Source organism: Ranitomeya imitator, chromosome 4 (assembly GCF_032444005.1).
Source record: "Ranitomeya imitator isolate aRanImi1 chromosome 4, aRanImi1.pri, whole genome shotgun sequence".
In the NCBI taxonomy this organism is placed as follows: Eukaryota; Metazoa; Chordata; class Amphibia; order Anura; family Dendrobatidae; genus Ranitomeya; species Ranitomeya imitator.
The window spans coordinates 424,552,031-424,572,740 of record NC_091285.1 but is presented as its reverse complement, the minus strand read 5'-3'; the positions used below and the strand labels follow the sequence as shown (position 1 = coordinate 424,572,740).

The following is a 20,710-nucleotide window of genomic DNA, read 5'->3' as shown; positions in this document are numbered from 1 at the left end:
TCAGGATGCTGGAATACGTCCAGAGTCAAATAGTGGCGACACTGTGAACATTGCTACCACCTCACCTGACCAATAATCTTAAGGTACATTAATAAAACTATTATCCAACGATACCGACCAGTGATACGACCGGACCGTGACCGTTGTTTAGTCGTCGCGTGGTTGCTGGAGAGCTGTCACACAGACAGCTCTCCAGCGACCAAAAAAGAGCAAGTCCCCGTGTAATCTGGGTAATGTTATGAAGCGCATGGCCGCACTCACGATGTTTTCCCTGTTTACCATTGTAAATGTAATATAAAAAAATAAAAAAAACCTTTCATTCCGGTGTGTGACACGTCCATCGCCGTCAGCTTTCCGTACTGTGCCAGCCCTAAAGCAAAGCACAGCGTTTAAGTCAACGGTGTGCTCTGCTTTACGGGCGGGAAACAGTGTCAGTGACTGCGGAAAGATGACGGCGAGGGACGTGGTTGACACCTTTATTTTTTTTGGGGGGTATTGTTCACTTATTTGAGTGTTTAAAACACTGCGCTAGTAACCCAATATTCCCTTGTTTAAAACAAAGACATTGCTTGATCGGTGTCAAACACGCCGATCCAACAATGACAGCGTGTGATCAGTTACCCCAAGAAATTCCTAATCATTCGCTGACACCAAAAATCTCACAGCAGGGGCCTAATCGTTGTGCGATTTCAGAAAAGATAACGTTGGTTACACACAAAAACCAACTATATCGTTACTGAAATCGTTGTGTGATGGTACATTTTAAACTTGACATATTGAGCAATGCTATTTGTGTTTGTAACATCTCATAGTACAATGAACGACAGCCCTATAAAAAAATGAAAAAAAAAATGTATAAAATATTGTCAGACATTGCACATCAGTTGTTACAAAGACAAGATTTGTGTATACGGCGCACGGTGTGATTTGGTGCAAACTTTATTTGAGACAATAAAAAATAATTTTTTTTTTTAAAAATAACAATTTTATTAGGGACACAAAAAAAAGAAATGGGAAATGTTAGGGGGTATCGATATCAGCAATTAAGGGGGATTGATATCCCCCACTTTTGGGGGGTGTTGAGGAGACCGAGGAGGAGGACGAGGGGGAGGAAGCAGCATAGTCTATGACACTAGACGGGATGCCGACATCAATCCAGCCAGTTGACGGTGGCGATCCTGCCAAAGCAGGAGGTGAGGGAGGAGGAGGGACGACCAGTGTCCTTGGCTGGCTACTCTGGCTCCGGGTAGACCCAGGCTGTGTACTCGGTGTACTCCTTGTAGACCCAGGCTGGGTACTGGGTGTACTCCGTGTAGACCCAGGCTGGGTACTTGGAGTGCTCCGGGTCGACCCAGGCTGTGTAGTGGTGGTTGTTTTGGGAGCAGCCATAGCCAAGGTTGTAGTGCTTGTCGTCGTCGTCTTCTTCTTTTTTTTTCCTCCTCTCTCCCTCTGGGTGTGGGTCGGCTTCCCGTCTGTGTGCCCTTGAAGGCCTGGCATGATCAGAACTTTGGGGCTCTGTTCTGTGGTGGCGGTGGCGGTGGCGGTGGCCCTCGGCACGCGGAGCTCTGTGGTGGTGCTCTGCAGCAGGAGTCGGAGTCATGGCAGCCAGCGATGGTACTGCGGGCACATTTGTCGCTGACTGCATGACCCGAGCCTGCTGCAGAGCAGTGACATATGCGTTGTTGCAGCCCTGCATGACCGAAATCTGGAGTTCCGGCGTAAGATGTTCAACCATGCCCTTGTGAATGGCACTAAAAAAATGTTTGGCCGGCCTCGAGAGCTCCGATTCGATGTTTTCAAGACGCCGGTCGATATTGGACATTTTATCGCACAGCGCCTTGAAACCATTCTGAAATACGGTGCTCAAATGTAAAAATTCGGGCATGACCGCCCTGTCCGAGGCCCGCTGACGCTGTCGGGAAGACCCGAAGGAAGGAGCGCCAGAGGCCTCGGCCAGGGGAACATCTGATGGACCGGCTGCCGGTTTGCCAGATTGTGGTGGTGCAGACCTGCTCTCGCTGTGGGATGGCTGCGACGGTTCAGATGGCGCTTCACGAAGGACCGCTCCAGAGGGTCGGACAGTCTCGCGGGTGCTGCTGTGTGTTCTGTGAAAACATAAGGAAACCATTAGTATACTAAATATAACATTTCACATGCGTCATTAATTAACTTTACCGCCGGTATCCATTTCCGCCGTTAATATTAACCTATTTTTAATATTGACACTGCATATGCCCCATCAATATTAAAAAAAAATGCATTTATTTAATTCAAAATAGTCACCCATGGTTGCGGTTTGTAACGCCAGACAATTATGCTTACGTTGGAACTGCCATGACGTCACGGTCATGTGACCGAGACGTCATCACAGGTCCTGCGAGCTGAGCAACCATGGGAACATAACCTGCCTTGCAGTAGAAGGTATGGCGTGTCTATTATATTTTAATTTTTTGTGTATAAAAAAACTGGGATACACCTGGATGGGCACTATACTACTCCACTATGAAATATTGCCCGGGCATGGCCAATCTACTATCTTTCTGTGTTCTGTATACTTCTGATTTCAGGAAAATAACTAGTAAGTCAAGCTCACCATTGTAGTAATCCCAGAAGGGAGCCGCTGTGTCAAGTGTGAGAAGACCAGAATTGAATAAAAAATTCGAGGTCAACGAGGTGTGAAAAGTAAAAACTAAATACTTTATTCACTTCAATCAGCAGCAGAGGATGAAACATCTGCACAATACAATAAAAACACTATCTACGCGTTTCAGGTCTGATGTTCCCTGTCACCTGAAACGCGTAGATAGTGTCTATTGTATTGTGCTGATGTTTCATCCTCTGCTTATGATTGAAGAGGATAAAAGTATGTATTTTTTACTTTTCACGCCTCGGTGAGCTTGCATTTTTTTCTTCATTTCTATACTTCGTACTTGCCAAAAAAAATGGCTGGGCAATAAGCTACGTGGCTGGAATATAGTAGGTGAATATGCATGTTGTAAAAACTAGGTGTGTGCATAGGTACTATACTTACTCTCTGCTTTCAAGGACCGGTCGCAAGAACTGCAATATACGGTTGTATTTGTACACAGAGGTCCTTGAAGCTGCAGCACCACTACAGGTCTGTCCCTCCTTTTTCAGGCCCCTCCTGAAACGGTCCTTCATGGAGCGCCATCTGGTCTTCAATTGTTTAACTGTGTATAAATTAAAAAAAAAAAAAAGGTTTTAGAGAATATATTGAAAACGATTACGCAACCGTGTGCAATCCCAATAGAAGACATCACAGACGGTTGTGTAATCCTGGCATGATGGGTCACAGCAGCATTTTGGAAATACTTACGAAAACTAGCTTTGCCCTTGGGGGAAGTGCTGTCGAAGCCATCCCACAGCGATTGTGCCACCTCTATCCACAAACTGCGCAATATGCCCTGGTCCGCGTGCCGGGGGTCACGGCTGTCCCACAACGGGCCCTGTTCTTCTATAAATGCCACCATCATATCGATATCCAGTGGGTCATCATGGGCCCGTTGTGAAACCTAGAATAAATGGAAAATATTAATGTTTGCAAGATAAAAAAATGTTGTCCCTACCTCCTCCACCGCCACCTACCACACACACCACCACCCCCTCCCACCACCCCCCATACCCGCAAAAACAAAAAAATTAACGAAAAAAAAGGAATAGGTTTGAAATAAAAACTTACTCTCCATCCTGCAACCACAGCTTGGCCCCGTGGTCTCTGCTCCTGCTCCCTCTGTTCCTCCTGGTTCTCCTCCTCACTTGAAGAAGCCTGCAAAATAGTTCACCAAAAAGTTGAGTGACCCATCTACAAATGACAGCGAATATAGTAAGCAATAGTAGATCATGTACTCACCGGACTCCTCAGCGGTGGGGTGTTGCTGGAATCGCTGGCCATAATGCAATTCTGATTCTGAAAAAAAGAACAAAATAACATTGATCCTATGCTCCTATGCACAATCCAGCAATATAAAAAAAACAAAAAACATTTTCATTTCAACCACAAAGAACACTGCACTCCAACTTAACTAACGCTGAGCAAACAACACTGCCACATTGATTAAAAGAAACAATGGCAGAGACAACCCAATGCCAGAGTAAACAAAAGCCTAAAGATAAGAAAACTAATCTACAACAGACCCTATGTAGTAATCCCAAAAGAGAGTTTTTTTTTTTTTTAAAAAGTACAGTATGCATGGAGCAACCCAAAAACCACAATAGATTTTTGAAAGGAAAAAATTAACAACACCCAAAAATTAAGGGCAGAAACGGCAATAACACACCATACTTTACAATAAAACCGACAGGGACGGATACAATAAAAGGCCATACAACGCCATACATCACAACCAGAAACATACAACAATGTCTTTACATAACCACAGTGCAGAACATAATACACAACTTGCAATATAAATTATTACATTTAATAAAAGGGCGCAGAATCATTCTATACTACCATACTTTACAATAAAACCGACAGGGCCGGAGACTATTAAACGCCATCACATAACGCAAGAATAAAACATCACAACTGAATACAAAAAACACCACCAAACCAAAAAATGGAAAAGAAAAATCTATCCTGGAAAGAACAATAATCAAGGCCACAGACAATGAAACGCCATTCTATACAACGCCATACATCACAACCAGACTAAAAATACAAAAATATCTTTAAACAACCACAGTGCAGAATATAATACACAACTTGCAAAAACAATTTTAAAAAACATGTAGAAAATGCACAGAATCATTCTATACTTACATCTCTGGACAGCGGATGAATAAAAGTAGAAGTCGTCTGGTGTGATGTCTTGCCTCTAGATGCTGCAGCAGAAGTGACAAACAATCCAACATTTTCTTTATATATGGGGGATGTTTTTATCACTGTTTGCACTGTCTAGACACTGTCTAGACACTTTTTGGTTTAATTTTATCTAACGACGCATGTGTCGCACAATGCACGCACGACGCACACACGAGACGCAAGTGCGTTGTCAATAGGTTTCAATGGGAAATTGTAACACAATGACGACGCACGAGCGACGCAAGTGCGACGCGTGCGTTTTTTTGACGCTTCAAAAATGCAACATGTAGCGTCTCCGACGCCACCCAGGTGCGGTGAAACGACGCATGCGTCGTGCGTTTTACCGAAAACGCACGACAACGCAACGCATGCGTCCCCAATGATAAAGATAGGGGCGCATGACGCATGCGTTGTCGTGCGTCGACGACGCAGCGTCGCATGACGCTAATGTGAACGTAGCCTAAGTACCCACTTAACATTTAATATTGTCTTTTAGTGCCTTGAAAAATTAATAATGCCAATGCAGTGAATATTCATTTCTCTTTAGCAGCAATCACCTGAGTTAGCTGCAGCAACCTCTTCCTGCCTCCTGTGACCCGCTGCTCTGCTGCACCCCTCCATCTTCTGGGACAATGACTCGAGTATAACCAGAGGGGGGCATTTTCAGCACAAAAAAATGTGCTGAAAAACTCAGTTTATACTTGAGTATATACGGTATATAATTTTAACTACTTTACAGAAAACAACAAAAAATTAATATTGGGCTGTTCTAATAAAATAGCAGTGTTTGCATTTGTCTTTACAAATTCACAATAAGTACTATTTTCTTGTGGATTAAGCATTCCTGTGAATCACCTAATATTTAGTTATATACCAACAGTTTTTTAGAACTCCTTCACTTCTATGTTGCATAGAGTCAGCCAACTTCTGGCACCTGTCAGCTGTTATTCCAGCCCGGGATGCTTGGACTACATCCCACAATTTTGGGCATTTGTTGACTTTTTCCTGAGAAACGGCATTTTTTATGTCACCCCACATGTGTTCTATCATATTAAGGTCCGGGAATTGGGCTGGCCACTCGGTAACCTCAATGTTGTTGGACTGGAACCATAGAATACGGACAAGTGCTATGCGACAAAAGATCGCATAGCACTCGGCCCAGTGTTAATCTATAGGAAAGCTCATATTACTGTATTTTTCTCAGGCGTATTCAACGTGCATGTAAAATCGCAGCATGCTGCTATTGTATGCGTATATCTTCCGAGACGCGCCAATGCAAGTCTATGGGTGCGAGAAAAACTCGGACACCACACGGACCATTCGTTTAGCACACATTTTCCTCACTTCAGCCCATTGAGCCATTAAATTCAATGGGGAAAAGCAGTGAGAAATGTAAAGCCATACGCAGGTCATACAGATGTCATACGGATACATAGGTGCGAGAAAATCGCATCATCGCATTACAAACGCATTACACAGGGATGACCATACTGAGAACTCTTGTGCGACTCTCAGCTGGGAGACTCGGACCGATTTTTCATTCGTTAAGTGTGACCCCAGCCTAATACACAGACTCAAAAACCTGCATATCATGAATGCGGAGTCTGTTGGTTTTCTTAGAATCTACTGCACCAACTGGTAAATTGTTTAACATGTGGTAATATAATTTATACCAAAAACAGTCATTAATCTGGTTAGTCATATTGGACTGCTATTTTTTAATTCTACTGTAAACCACCTGCTGCGTTGGACGCCGGCCCATGATCCTTAGACCACCTATGTCTGCATAAGCATACTATTATGTATTTAATGCCACATTTGCAACAGATGTGCAACCCGACTACTTTAGAAAATCATATGGCAGCAGCTCCTGTCCATCCCTCAGATAACAGACTGTACTTTGAAGCAACTTTGGTGCATGCAGTGTCTGGTCCCTGCCCAAGGTCCTGGTGTACAAATTATTATTTACTAGCTGAAGAGCCCGGCGTTGCCTGGGCATAGTAAATATCTGTGGTTAGTTATAGCACCTCACTTCTCTTATTTTCCCATCACGCCTCTCATTTTCCCAATCACATCTTTAATTTTCCCCCTCACATCTCTCATTTTCTCCCTCACACCTCTCATTTTCTCCCTCACTCCTCTCATTCCCCCCTAACACTTGTCATTTCAACCTCACATCTGTCATTTTCTGATCACTCCACTATTTTTCCTCACTTCTCTCATTTTGCACTCACACCTTTTCATTTTCACCTCACACCTCTCATTTTCACCTCATCACCTCAGTATATACAGTTAGGGCCAGAAATATTTGGACAGTGACACAAGTTTTGTTATTTTAGCTGTTTACAAAAACATGTTCAGAAATACAATTATATATATAACTAGATGGCAGCCCGATTCTAAAGAATCGGGAGTCTAGAATCCATATATACTTTATTTATTCAAATGTAAGAATAATACAATTAATAAATAATAGTAAGAAAGAACAAAAATAATAGGCAGTATATGGAGAAAACACCAAACAAAAGTTCAAAATTGGTGTGAAAATGTCACTGAACCACTTCACAACTAAATATATATAGTTTTGGTAAATGGTATTATCATTTTTTTGACGAAATTCGGCAGGAGCTTGAAGAGCAACGTCACTGGGCCCGCCTCCACGCAGTAGAAACTTGCTGTGAGGTAAAAATTCAAAAATCACACCAAAATGGCGGGCGGAGTGTGTCACAGTACGGCACGTTTCTGATTGGTCGCTCGCAGCAGGCGGCAACCAATCAGACACTGGACACTGTTGACGTCACTTATCTCCGGACATTAGCTCCGGACATTAGCTCCGGACATTAGCTCCGGACATTATCTCCGCACATTAGCTCCGGACATTAGCTCCGGACATTAGCTCCGGACAAAGCCACGGAAGTTGGCAGAAATTGCAGGAAGTAGTATTCTAGGCAATTAATCTCCGGACATTAGCTCTGGACATTAGCTCCGGACATTAGCTCCGGACATTAGCTCCGGACAAAGCCACGGAAGTTGGCACAAATTGCAGGAAGTAGTATTCTAAGCAATTATATATTAGACTAGATGGCAGCCTGATTCTAAAGAATCGGGAGTCTAGAATCCATATATACTTTATTTATTCAAATGTAAGAATAATACAATTAATAAATAATAGTAAGAAAGAACAAAAATAATAGGCAGTATATGGAGAAAACACCAAACAAAAGTTCAAAATTGGTGTGAAAATGTCACTGAACCACTTCACAACTAAATATATATAGTTTTGGTAAATGGTATTATCATTTTTTTGACGAAATTCGGCAGGAGCTTGAAGAGCAACGTCACTGGGCCCGCCTCCACGCAGTAGAAACTTGCTGTGAGGTAAAAATTCAAAAATCACACCAAAATGGCGGGCGGAGTGTGTCACAGTACGGCACGTTTCTGATTGGTCGCTCGCAGCAGGCGGCAACCAATCAGACACTGGACACTGTTGACGTCACTTATCTCCGGACATTAGCTCCGGACATTAGCTCCGGACATTAGCTCCGGACATTATCTCCGCACATTAGCTCCGGACATTAGCTCCGGACATTAGCTCCGGACAAAGCCACGGAAGTTGGCAGAAATTGCAGGAAGTAGTATTCTAGGCAATTAATCTCCGGACATTAGCTCTGGACATTAGCTCCGGACATTAGCTCCGGACATTAGCTCCGGACAAAGCCACGGAAGTTGGCACAAATTGCAGGAAGTAGTATTCTAAGCAATTATACATTAGACTAGATGGCAGCCCGATTCTAAAGAATCGGGAGTCTAGAATCCATATATACTTTATTTATTAAAATGTAAGAATAATACAATTAATAAATAATAGTAAGAAAGAACAAAAATAATAGGCAGTATATGGAGAAAACACCAAACAAAAGTTCAAAATTGGTGTGAAAATGTCACTGAACCACTTCACAACTAAATATATATAGTTTTGGTAAATGGTATTATAATTTTTTTGACGAAATTCGGCAGGAGCTTGAAGAGCAACGTCACTGGGCCCGCCTCCACGCAGTAGAAACTTGCTGTGAGGTAAAAATTCAAAAATCACACCAAAATGGCGGGTGGAGTGTGTCACAGTACGGCACGTTTCTGATTGGTCGCTCGCAGCAGGCGGCAACCAATCAGACACTGGACACTGTTGACGTCACTTATCTCCGGACATTATCTCCGGACATTATCTCCGGACATTAGCTCCGGACATTAGCTCCGGACAAAGCCACGGAAGTTGGCACAAATTGCAGGAAGTAGTATTCTAGGCAATTAATCTCCGGACATTAGCTCTGGACATTAGCTCCGGACATTAGCTCCGGACAAAGCCACGGAAGTTGGCACAAATTGCAGGAAGTAGTATTCTAGGCAATTAAATATTAGATATGGGCTGAAAGTGCACACTACCAGCTGCAATATGATAGTTTCCACATCCAAATCGGAGAAAGGGTTTAGGAATCATAGCTCTGTAATGCATAGCGTCCTCTTTTTCAAGGGACCAAAAGTAATTGGACAATGGACTCTAAGGGCTGCAATTAACTCTGAAGGCGTCTCCCTCGTTAACCTGTAATCAATGAAGTAGTTAAAAGGTCAGGGGTGGATTCCAGGTGTGTGGTTTTGCATTTGGAAGCTGTTGCTGTGAGCAGACAACATGCGGTCAAAGGAACTCTCAATTGAGGTGAAGCAGAACATCCTGAGGCTGAAAAAAAAGAAAAAATCCATCAGAGAGATAGCAGACATGCTTGGAGTAGCAAAATCAACAGTTGGGTACATTCTGAGAAAAAAGGAATTGACTGGTGAGCTTGGGAACTCAAAAAGGCCTGGGCGTCCACGGATGACAACAGTGGTGGATGATCGCCACATACTTAATTTGGTGAAGAAGAACCCGTTCACAACATCAACTGAAGTCCAGAACACTCTCAGTGAAGTAGGTGTATCTGTCTCTAAGACAACAGTAAAGAGAAGACTCCATGACAGTAAATACAAAGGGTTCACATCTAGATGCAAACCATTCATCAATACCAAAAATAGACAGGCCAGAGTTAAATTTGCAGAAAAACACCTCAAGAAGCCAGCTCAGTTCTGGAAAAGTATTCTATGGACAGATGAGACAAAGATCAACCTGTACCAGAATGATGGGAAGAAAAAAGTTTGGAGAAGAAAGGGAACGGCACATGATCCAAGGCACACCACATCCTCTGTAAAACATGGTGGAGGCAACGTGATGGCATGGGCATGCATGGCTTTCAATGGCACTGGGTCACTTGTGTTTATTGATGACATAAGAGCAGACAAGAGTAGCCGGATGAATTCTGAAGTGTATCGGGATATACTTTCAGCCGAGATTCAGCCAAATGCTGCAAAGTTGATTGGACGGCGCTTCATAGTACAGATGGACAATGACCCCAAGCATACAGCCAAAGCTACCCAGGAGTTCATGAGTGCCAAAAAGTGGAACATTCTGCAATGGCCAAGTCAATCTCCAGATCTAAACCCAATTGAGCATGCATTTCACTTGCTGAAATCCAGACTTAAGATGGAAAGACCCACAAACAAGCAAGACCTGAAGGCTGCGGCTGTAAAGGCTTGGCAAAGCATTAAGAAGGAGGAAACCCAGCGTTTGGTGATGTCCATGGGTTCCAGACTTAAGGCAGTGATTGCCTCCAAAGGATTTCCAACAAAATATTGAAAATAAAAATATTTTGTTTGGGTTATGTTTATTTGTCCAATTACTTTTGACCTCCTAAAATGTGGAGTGTTTGTAAAGAAATGTGTACAATTCCTACATTTTCTATCAGATATTTTTGTTCAACCCTTCAAATTAAACGTTACAATCTGCACTTGAATTCTGTTGTAGAGGTTTCATTTCAAATCCAATGTGGTGGCATGCAGAGCCCAACTCGCGAAAATTGTGTCACTGTCGAAATATTTCTGGCCCTAACTGTACATGTTTGTCATCTCCCTTATATATAGTATACATCTGTATGTCATCTCCTGTATATAGTATATACCTGTATGTCATCTCCCCTGTATATAGTATATACCTGCTGTGTGTCATCTCCCCTATATATAGTATATACCTGAATGTCATCTCCTTCTATATATAGTATATACCTGTATGTCATCTCCTCCTGTATATAGTATATACCTGTGTGTCATCTCCCCTGTATATAGTATATATCTGAGTGTCATCTCCTCCTGCATATAGTATATACCTGCATGTCATCTTCTATATATAGCATATACCTGTATGTCATCTCCTCCTGTATATAGTATATACCTGTATGTCATCTCCTCCTGTATATATATAATAATAATAATCTTTATTTTTATATAGCGCTAACATATTCCGCAGCGCTTTACAGGTTGCACACATTATCATCACTGTCCCCGATGGGGCTCACAATCTAGAATTCCTATCAGTATGTCTTTGGAATGTGGGAGGAAACCGGAGTGCCCGGAGGAAACCCACGCAAACACGGAGAGAACATACAAACTCTTTGCAGATGTTGTATATATGTACCTATATGTCATCTCCTCCTCTATATAGTATATACCTGTGTGTCATCTCTCCTGTATATAGTATATATCTGTGTGTCATCTCCCCTGTATATAGTATATACCTGTGTGTCATCTCCTCCTGTATTAGACCTCGTTCACACGTTATTTGCTCAGTATTTTTACCTCAGTATTTGTAAGCTAAATTGGCAGCCTGATAAATCCCCAACCAACAAGAAGCCCTCCCCCTGGCAGTATATATTAGCTCACACATACACATAATAGACAGGTCATGTGACTGACAGCTGCCGTATTTCCTATATGGTGCAATTGTAGTTTGTCTGCTTATTAATCAGATTTTTATTTTTGAAGGATAATACCAGACTTGTGTGTGTTTTAGGGCGAGTTTCGTTTGTCAAGTTGTGTGTGTTGAGTTGCGTGTGGCGACATGCATGTAGCGACTTTTGTGAGATGAGTTTTGTGTAGCAACATGCGTGCAGCAACTTTTTGTGTGTCGAGTTACATGTGACAGATTAGTGTAGCAAGTTGTGTGCAGCAAGTTTTGCGCATGGCGAGTTTTGCGCGTTGCGAGTATTATGTGTGGTGCCTTTTGAGTATGTGCAAGCTTTGTGTGAGGCAACTTTTGCATGTGTTGCAACTTTTGTGCATGTGGCAATTTTTCCGCGTGTGCAAGTTTTGCGTGTGGCGAGTTTTTCATGAGGAGAATTTTGCACTTGTGGCGAGTTTTGCAAGAGCCTAGTTTTTGCATGTGGCGAGTTCTGCGCGTGGCGAGTTTTGAGTGGCGACTTTTGTGTTTTGACTTTTATGTGGCGAGGTTGGTGTATTTGTGGTGAAATGTGTGCTGAGGGTAATATGTGTTCAAGCACGTGGTAGTGTGTGGCGCATTTTGTGTGTGTTCATATCCCCGTGTGTGGTGAGTATCCCATGTCGAGGCCCCACCTTAGCAACTGTACGGTATATACTCTTTGGCGCCATCGCTCTCATTCTTTAAGTCCCCCTTGTTCACATCTGGCAGCTGTCAATTTGCCTCCTACACTTTTCCTTTCATTTTTTCCCATTATGTAGATAGGGGCAAAATTGTTTGGTGAATTGGAAAGCGCGGGGTTAAAATTTCACCTCACAACATAGCCTATGACGCTCTCGGGGTCCAGACGTGTGACTGTGCAAAATTTTGTTGCTGTAGCTGCGACGCTTCCAACACTTTTCCTTTCACTTTTTCCCCATTATGTAGATAGGGGCAAAATTGTTTGGTGAATTGGAACACGCGGGGTTAAAATTTCACCTCAAAACGAAGCCTATGACGCTCTCAGGGTCCCGACGTGTGACTGTGCAAAATTTTGTTGCTGTAGCTGCGACGCCTCCAACACTTTTCCTTTCACTTTTTTCCCCATTATGTAGATAGGGGCAAAATTGTTTGGTGAATTGGAAAGCGCGGGGTTAATATTTCACCTCACAACATAGCCTATGACGCTCTCGGGGTCCAGACGTGTGACTGTGCAAAATTTTGTTGCTGTAGCTGCGACGCTTCCAACACTTTTCCTTTCACTTTTTTCCCCATTATGTAGATAGGGGCAAAATTGTTTGGTGAATTGGAACGCGCGGGGTTAAAATTTCACCTCACAACGTAGCCTATGACGCTCTCAGGGTCAGGGCCGTATTTAGAGTTTCTGCTGCCCTAGGCACTTTTAGCGCTGCCTCCCCCTCTGGTGAGTATGACACTATCGGCAGTGACTTTGGGAAGAATCACTGATGTGAAAGTTGCCGTTTGCAGCAGATCAGGCAGTTTTTCTGCATCTGCCACGTAACGGATCACTTACGGCAACACTGCGTTTGGTTTCATTCATTCCCTATGGGATTTGCGGTACTTGATGTGATCTGGGAAATGCGGTGCCATACCTCCCAACTTTTGAAGGGAAAAAGGTCTAAAGGTTGCGGCGCACTTAGTGCGCCGCGGCAAATTTTAGGCCACGCCTCTGACCACACCCATTTCACAACTAATCACACCCATATCCAAGTCCCAACCACACCCATTTAGCACTGCTGATCACACTGTTTCATATACATTAAAACAAAAAAAAAATATGGCCACGCAGTGCTTCATACTGTACAATGGCTATGCAGTGCTCCACATACTGTATAATGGCCCTACATGATGTTCCATACTGTATAATGGCCACACAGTGCTCCATACCGTATAATGGCCACGTCTGTCCTGTGTCCTTGTGTGTACCACATTGAGAATGGAGAAAAGAAAGAAGACCAAAGAACTGTCTGAGGACTTGAGAAACCAAATTGTGAGGAAGCATGAGCAATCTCAAAGCTACAAGTCCATCTCCAGAGACCTGAATGTTCCTGTGTCTATCGTGCGCAGTGTCATCAAGAAGTGTAAAGCCCATGGCACTGTGGCTAACCTCCCTAGATGTGGATGGAAAAGAAAAATTGACAAGAGATTTCAACGCAAGATTGTGCGGATGTTGGATAAAGAACCTCGACTAACATCCAAACAAGTTCAAGCTGCCCTGCAGTCCGAGGGTACAACAGTGTCAACCCGTACTATCCGTCGGCGTCTGAATGAAAAGGGACTGTATGGTAGGAGACCCAGGAAGACCCCACTTCTTACCCCAAGACATAAAAAAGCCAGGCTGGAGTTTGCCAAAACTTACCTAAAAAAGCCTAAAACGTTTTGGAAGAATGTTCTCTGGTCAGATGAGACAAAAGTAGAGCTTTTTGGGCAAAGGCATCAACATAGAGTTTATAGGAGAAAAAAAAGAGGCATTCAAAGAGAAGAACATGGTCCCTACAGTCAAACATGGCGGAAGTTCCCTGATGTTTTGGGGTTGCTTTGCTGCCTCTGGCACTGGACTGCTTGACCGTGTGCATGGCATTATGAAGTCTGAAGACTACCAACAAATTTTGCAGCAGAATGTAGGGCCCAGTGTGAGAAAGCTGGGTCTCCCTCAGAGGTCATGGGTCTTCCAGCAGGACAATGACCCAAAACACACTTCAAAAAGCACTAGAAAATGGTTTGAGAGAAAGCACTGGAGACTTCTAAGGTGGCCAGCAATGAGTCCAGACCTGAATCCCATAGAACACCTGTGGAGAGATCTAAAAATGGCAGTTTGGAGAAGGCGCCCTTCAAATATCAGGGACCTGGAGCAGTTTGCCAAAGAAGAATGGTCTAAAATTCCAGCAGAGCATTGGAAGCAACTCATTGATGGTCACCGGAAGCGGTTGGTCGCAGTTATTTTGGTTAAAGGTTGTGCAACCAAGTATTAGGCTGAGGGTGCCAGTACTTTTGTCTGGCCCATTTTTGGAGTTTTGTGTGAAATGATCAATGTTTTGCTTTTTGCTTCATTCTCTTTTGTGTTTCTTCATTTAAGACAAATTAAATGAAGATAATAATACCAAAGAATTTGTGTTTGCAATCATTTTCAGGAAGAAACTGAGTATTATCTGACAGAATTGCAGGGGTGTCAATACTTTTGACCATGACTGTACTGAGCCCGAGTGACGGGCGAGACACCACATGTACTGAGCCCGAGTGACAGGCGAGACACCACATGTATTGAGCTCGGGTGACGGGCGCGACACCCCATGTACTGAGCCCGGGTGACACTGTAATATGTAAGTAACATCAGACTGTATTGTGGGGACCATTCACTTCTATGGGAGGGTGTTAAAGGGAACCTGTCACCCCCAAAGTCGCGGGTGAGGTAAGCCCACCGGCATCAGGGGCTTATCTACAGCATTCAGGAATGATGTAGATAAGCCCCCGATGTAACCTAAAAGATGAGAAAAAGACGTTATATTATACTCACCCAGGGGCGTTCCCTCTGTTGGTCCGGGTTCGGCGCCTCCCATCTTCATCAGATGACGTCCTCTTCTGGTCTTCACACCGCAGCTCCGGCGCAGGCGTACTTTGCCTGCCCTGTTGAGGGCAGAGCAAAGTACAGCATTGTGCAGGCGCCGGGCCTCTCTGACCTTTCCCAGCACCTGCGCAATGCAGTACTTTACTCTGCCCTCAACAGGGCAGGCAAAGTACGCCTGCGCCGGAGCTGCGGCGTGAAGACCAGAAGAGGACGTCATCTGATGAAGATGGGAGGCGCCAGACCCGGACCAACAGTGGGAACGCCCCTGGGTGAGTATAATATAACGTCTTTTTCTCATGTTTTAGGATACATCAGGGGCTTATCTACAGCATTCCAGAATGCTGTAGATAAGCCCCTGATGCCGATGTGCCTACCTCACCCACGATTTTGGGGGTGACAGGTTCCCTTTAAGGAGGAGGAGGAGGCGAGCTGTGACATCTCCTATTGTGACTGTTGGATCTGGTTGCCGGGGTCTACCTTCCTGTGGTTGTTACAAGTATCCTCTGCTCACCTTTCGGGGTGTTGCGCTCCTCGTCCACTTGTCTCAGGAGATTCGGTTGAACGCTCGGTCCGGCGCTGACATCCTGCAATATAATGGAAATGGCGGCTGAAGCTGCAGCACCAGGAGACACCGGAGAACGGCGGGGACAGAGCGCTCTGTAGCCGTGGACACGTGCAGTATAGCACGCGACTGCCGGTCATGTGACGCCTGCACTCACTTTCACCAGAGGAGCGGCGCTATAGGTCAGAATATCAGAGTAGAAGCCTCGCTGTCTGATCACCGGATATTTCCACGGGAGGACGGCGCTGATCCGCGCAGGTGACACCGGCACAAGCGACTGCGGACGCGGGATCTCCCAGTGTGGACGGGACTCCGCGGAGGATGGGGGTCGTCTGCCGTTATCTGCTCCATCTGCGCCCAACAGAGAAGACAAACATGTCCGATAACTCTACAGGACCGTGACAGCTGCAGAACATCGCCCCTCCTTGCAGAACATCATCGCCCCCCCTCCCTCCCTGCAGAACATCATCGCCCCCCCTCCCTCCCTGCAGAACATCATCGCCCCCCCTCCCTCCCTGCAGAACATCATCGCCCCCCCTCCCTCCCTGCAGAACATCATCGCCCCCCCTCCCTCCCTGCAGAACATCATCGCCCCCCCCTCCCTCCCTGCAGAACATCATCGCCCCCCCTCCCTCCCTGCAGAACATCATCGCCCCCCCCTCCCTCCCTGCAGAACATCATCGCCCCCCCCTCCCTCCCTGCAGAACTTCATCGCCCCCCCTCCCTCGCTGCAGAACTTCATCGCCCCCCCTCCCTCCCTGCAGAACTTCATCGCCCCCCCTCCCTCCCTGCAGAACTTCATCGCCCCCCCTCCCTCCCTGCAGAACTTCATCGCCCCCCCTCCCTCCCTGCAGAACTTCATCGCCCCCCCTCCCTCCCTGCAGAACTTCATCGCCCCCCCTCCCTCCCTGCAGAACTTCATCGCCCCCCCTCCCTCCCTGCAGAACTTCATCGCCCCCCCTCCCTCCCTGCAGAACTTCATCGCCCCCCCTCCCTCCCTGCAGAACTTCATCGCCCCCCCCTCCCTCCCTGCAGAACTTCATCGCCCCCCCTCCCTCCCTGCAGAACTTCATCGCCCCCCCTCCCTCCCTGCAGAACTTCATCGCCCCCTTCCCTCCCTGCAGAACTTCATCGCCCTCCCTCCCTCCCTGCAGAACTTCATCGCCCCCCCTCCCTCCCTGCAAAACTTCATCGCCCCCCTCCCTCCCTGCAGAACTTCAACGCCCTCCCTGCAGAACTTCATCGCCCTCCCTGCAGAACTTCATCGCCCCCCTCCCTCCCTGCAGAACTTCATCGCCCTCCCTGCAGAACTTCATCGCCCCCCCTCCCTCCCTGCAGAACTTCATCGCCCCCCCTCCCTCCCTGCAGAACTTCATCGCCCCCCCTCCCTCCCTGCAGAACTTCATCGCCCTCCATCCCTCCCTGCAGAACTTCATCGCCCCCCATCCCTCCCTGCAGAACTTCATCGCCCCCCTCCCTCCCTGCAGAACTTCATCGCCCCCCCTCCCTCCCTGCAGAACTTCATCGCCCTCCCTGCAGAACTTCATCGCCCCCCCTCCCTCCCTGCAGAACTTCATCGCCCCCCCTCCCTCCCTGCAGAACATCGCCCCCCCTCCCTCCCTGCAGAACATCGCCCCCCCTCCCTCCCTCCCTGCAGAACATCGCCCCCCCCTCCCTCCCTGCAGAACATCGCCCCCCCCTCCCTCCCTGCAGAACATCGCCCCCCCCCTCCCTCCCTGCAGAACATCGCCCCCCCCCTCCCTCCCTGCAGAACATCGCCCCCCCCTCCCTCCCTGCAGAACATATCGCCCCCCCCTCCCTCCCTGCAGAACATATCGCCCCCCCTCCCTCCCTGCAGAACATCGCCCCCCTCCCTCCCTGCAGAACATCGCCCCCCTCCCTCCCTGCAGAACATCGCCCCCCCTCCCTCCCTGCAGAACATTGCCCCCCCTCCCTGCAGAACATCGCCCCCCCTCCCTGCAGAACATCGCCCCCCCTCCCTCCCTGCAGAACATCGCCCCCCCTCCCTCCCTGCAGAACATCGCCCCCCGTCCATCCTCATACTCACCTGTCAGCTCAGCTGCCTGTCCCACACACTGCGCGTGCCGCAGCCGCCGACATCCCTCTGGCGCTCTGTCCCGCCGCAGCGCCTTCTTCCTGAGTGAGCGGTCATGTGATACTGCTCAATAAGGTCATGAATATGCGCATATTCATGACCTTAATGACCGGTACCATGTGACCGATCACTCAGGACGTGCTACAGACGGTGAGAACAGGCATCGCTGGAGGCTGGAGCAGGTGAGTATCGTCTCTCTTCATGGAGGGTGGGTGGGATGCGGAGGCGGGGGGGCGCGGGGAGGCACGGGGGGGCGGGGTTTTGCGTCGGTCACGTTTATGCCTAAAAAAAAAAAAATCCTTGCCCAGGTGCCGCCCCCCCCGCAATGTCGCCGCCCTAGGCACATGCCCTCGAGTGCCTAGTGGCAAATACGGCCCTGCTCAGGGTCCAGACGTGTGACTGTGCAAAATTTTGTTTCTGTAGCTGCGACGCCTCCAACACTTTTCCTTTCACTTTTTTCCCCATTATGTAGATAGGGGCAAAATTGTTTGGTGAATTGGAAAGCGCGGGGTTAATATTTCACCTCACAACGTAGCCTATGACGCTCTCGGGGTCCAGACGTGTGACTGTGCAAAATTTTGTTGCTGTAGCTGCGACGCTTCCAACACTTTTCCTTTCACTTTTTTCCCCATTATGTAGATAGGGGCAAAATTGTTTGGTGAATTGGAACGCGCGGGGTTAAAATTTCGCCTCACAATATAGCCTATGACGCTCTCGGGGTCCAGACGTGTGACTGTGCAAAATTTTGTGGCTGTAGCTGCGACGGTGCAGATGCCAATCCCGGACATACACACATACACACACACACACACACATTCAGCTTTATATAGTAGATTATTATAGCGCCATTTATTACATGGTGCTTTAAATGTGAAAAGGGGTATACATAACAAAAAAACAAGTAGAATAATCTTGAACAGGTTTCAGGCTTTCAACAGCATGAGATAAGATTTCTGATCAAAAGAACCAATGAGTGTATTGCCATTTCTAGCCTCTAAATTGTTAAGTTCTATAGTTTGACAAATTGCTCATTGTCAAACCAAAAACTATACTAATTATAGGTCAGAGGAATTAAAGTATAACACAAATAACCTATACTCATAAAAAATATATAACAATAGCAATACCTTCATTAATATTAAATGAATCCATATAACATAACCACAGACATAACACAACAAACAACCGTGCTCTCTGCATATACCCTATCAGGGGGCCCTTGATACCCACTACATATCAGTGGAGGTTGGGACTCTACACAAAATCGAGATTGGCGCCCCACTCGACGTCGGCTGACCCTGATTCTCCTGTTGATGCCCTATATAAGTGTCACATTTGGGCTCCCAAATACTCAACAGGAAATAATTGGGTAAAGATAAAATTTATAATAATAATAATAATTTTATTTATATAGCGCCAACATATTCCGCAGCTTTACAAATTATAGAGGGGACTTGTACAGACAATAGACATTACAGCATAACAAAAATCACAGTTCAAAATAGATACCAAGAGGAATGTGGGCCCTGCTCGCAAGCTTACAAACTATGAGGAAAAGGGGAGACACAACAAATTTTAGCCGATATTGCCTATTATTTTGCCAGGCACAAAAATTGATAGGGTGAGAGACACAGACATACAAAGTGCAAAACAGTGCAAAAATAAAGTGCTAATGTGAACAAAAATAACCTTGCTACACTGCTCCCTAAGATGTCAATTCCTGCCTTGCTGTGGGGGTTGGCACCCTACTGTTCAGCGGAAATGGCGCCCCCACTCCACGTCGGCTATCCCTTGGATTCCCTATGGGTAGCTACAAAAAATGGCATAAAAAGTATATCTTGTTGCCAAATTGATATATCATAATATAAAGACCATATTGCAACAAGACAACAGGTATAATGATAAATACAAAAGCTGCTTAGCCATGTACACTAGAAATGTATCATCAGATAAAAGGGTATATATATCATACAAGGAATATCATAATGTGCCTCAATGATTAATACTGTTTCAATTTTGTATAAGATTAGAGGTCACATTAATGACTATTGCCAAAACTGACATAAAGTCAAACAATCTCTACACATTTATCCACATTGGTCTATCAGTGTACATATATTTTGATAAGGTAAAACATTGAGCAAGGAAAGAATACTCATCGTTCAGAAGATGTCATAGTACGCCTCTACGCGTTTCACCTTCACGGATCATCAGGAGGCCATGATGTATGGATGTGTCATACATCATGGCCTCCATACATCCATACATCATGGCCTCCTGATGATCCGTGAAGGTGAAAAGCGTAGAGGATACAGTAGGTGAGGGTAGAGCTGGTCGTGCAGTGTTATGGTTGAATGAGGGTTACTGCAGGCTGTAGGCTTGTCGGAAGAGGTAGGTCTTCAGGTTCCTTTTGAAGGTTTCCATGGTAGGCGAAAGTCTGATATGTTGTGGTAGAGAGTTCCAGAGTATGGGGGACGCACGGTAAATGTCTTGTATGCGATTGTGGGAAGAGGGGAGTAGAGGAGATCTTGTGATGATCGGAGGTTGCGTGTAGATAAGTACCGGGAGACGAGGTCACAGATGTATGGAGGAGACAGGTTGTGGATAGCTTTGTATGCCAAGGTTAGGCTTTTGAACTTTAGTATCTGGTCAGTGGGGAGCCAGTGAAGGGATTGGCAGAGAGGAGAGGCTGGGCAATAGCAAGGGAACATGTGGATTAGTCAGGCAGCAGAGTTTAGGATAATTACCTGTGTGAATGAAACTGAATAGCACCAGTCCTAAGTGGT

At 45.9% G+C, this 20,710-nt stretch overlaps 1 protein-coding gene across 1 annotated transcript; it reads right to left on the bottom strand.

The window, feature by feature from the left end:
• Positions 1-1,018: 1,018 nt before the first annotated feature.
• On the bottom strand, positions 1,019-3,977 carry LOC138674163 (uncharacterized). Its single transcript, XM_069762080.1, has 3 exons — positions 3,338-3,977; positions 3,032-3,191; positions 1,019-2,105 (listed from the first exon to the last, which is right to left on the bottom strand). Exons 1-3 carry the CDS (start codon positions 3,492-3,494, stop codon positions 1,232-1,234), a joined length of 1,191 nt encoding a protein of 396 aa, XP_069618181.1. The 5' UTR covers positions 3,495-3,977; the 3' UTR covers positions 1,019-1,231.
• Positions 3,978-20,710: the final 16,733 nt, after the last annotated feature.

Bases quoted from the DNA above. Each gene is read 5' to 3' on its own strand.
- LOC138674163 (XM_069762080.1), bottom strand. From the start codon at position 3,494: ATGATGGTGGCATTTATAGAAGAACAGGGCCCGTTGTGGGACAGCCGT. The intron at 3,192-3,337 runs GTAAGTATTTCC...ATTTATACACAG, and splicing joins CAAGGGCAAAGCTAGTTTTC to TTAAACAATTGAAGACCAGA. The intron at 2,106-3,031 runs GTAAGTATAGTA...ATGTTTTCACAG, and splicing joins CCGGTCCTTGAAAGCAGAGA to AACACACAGCAGCACCCGCG.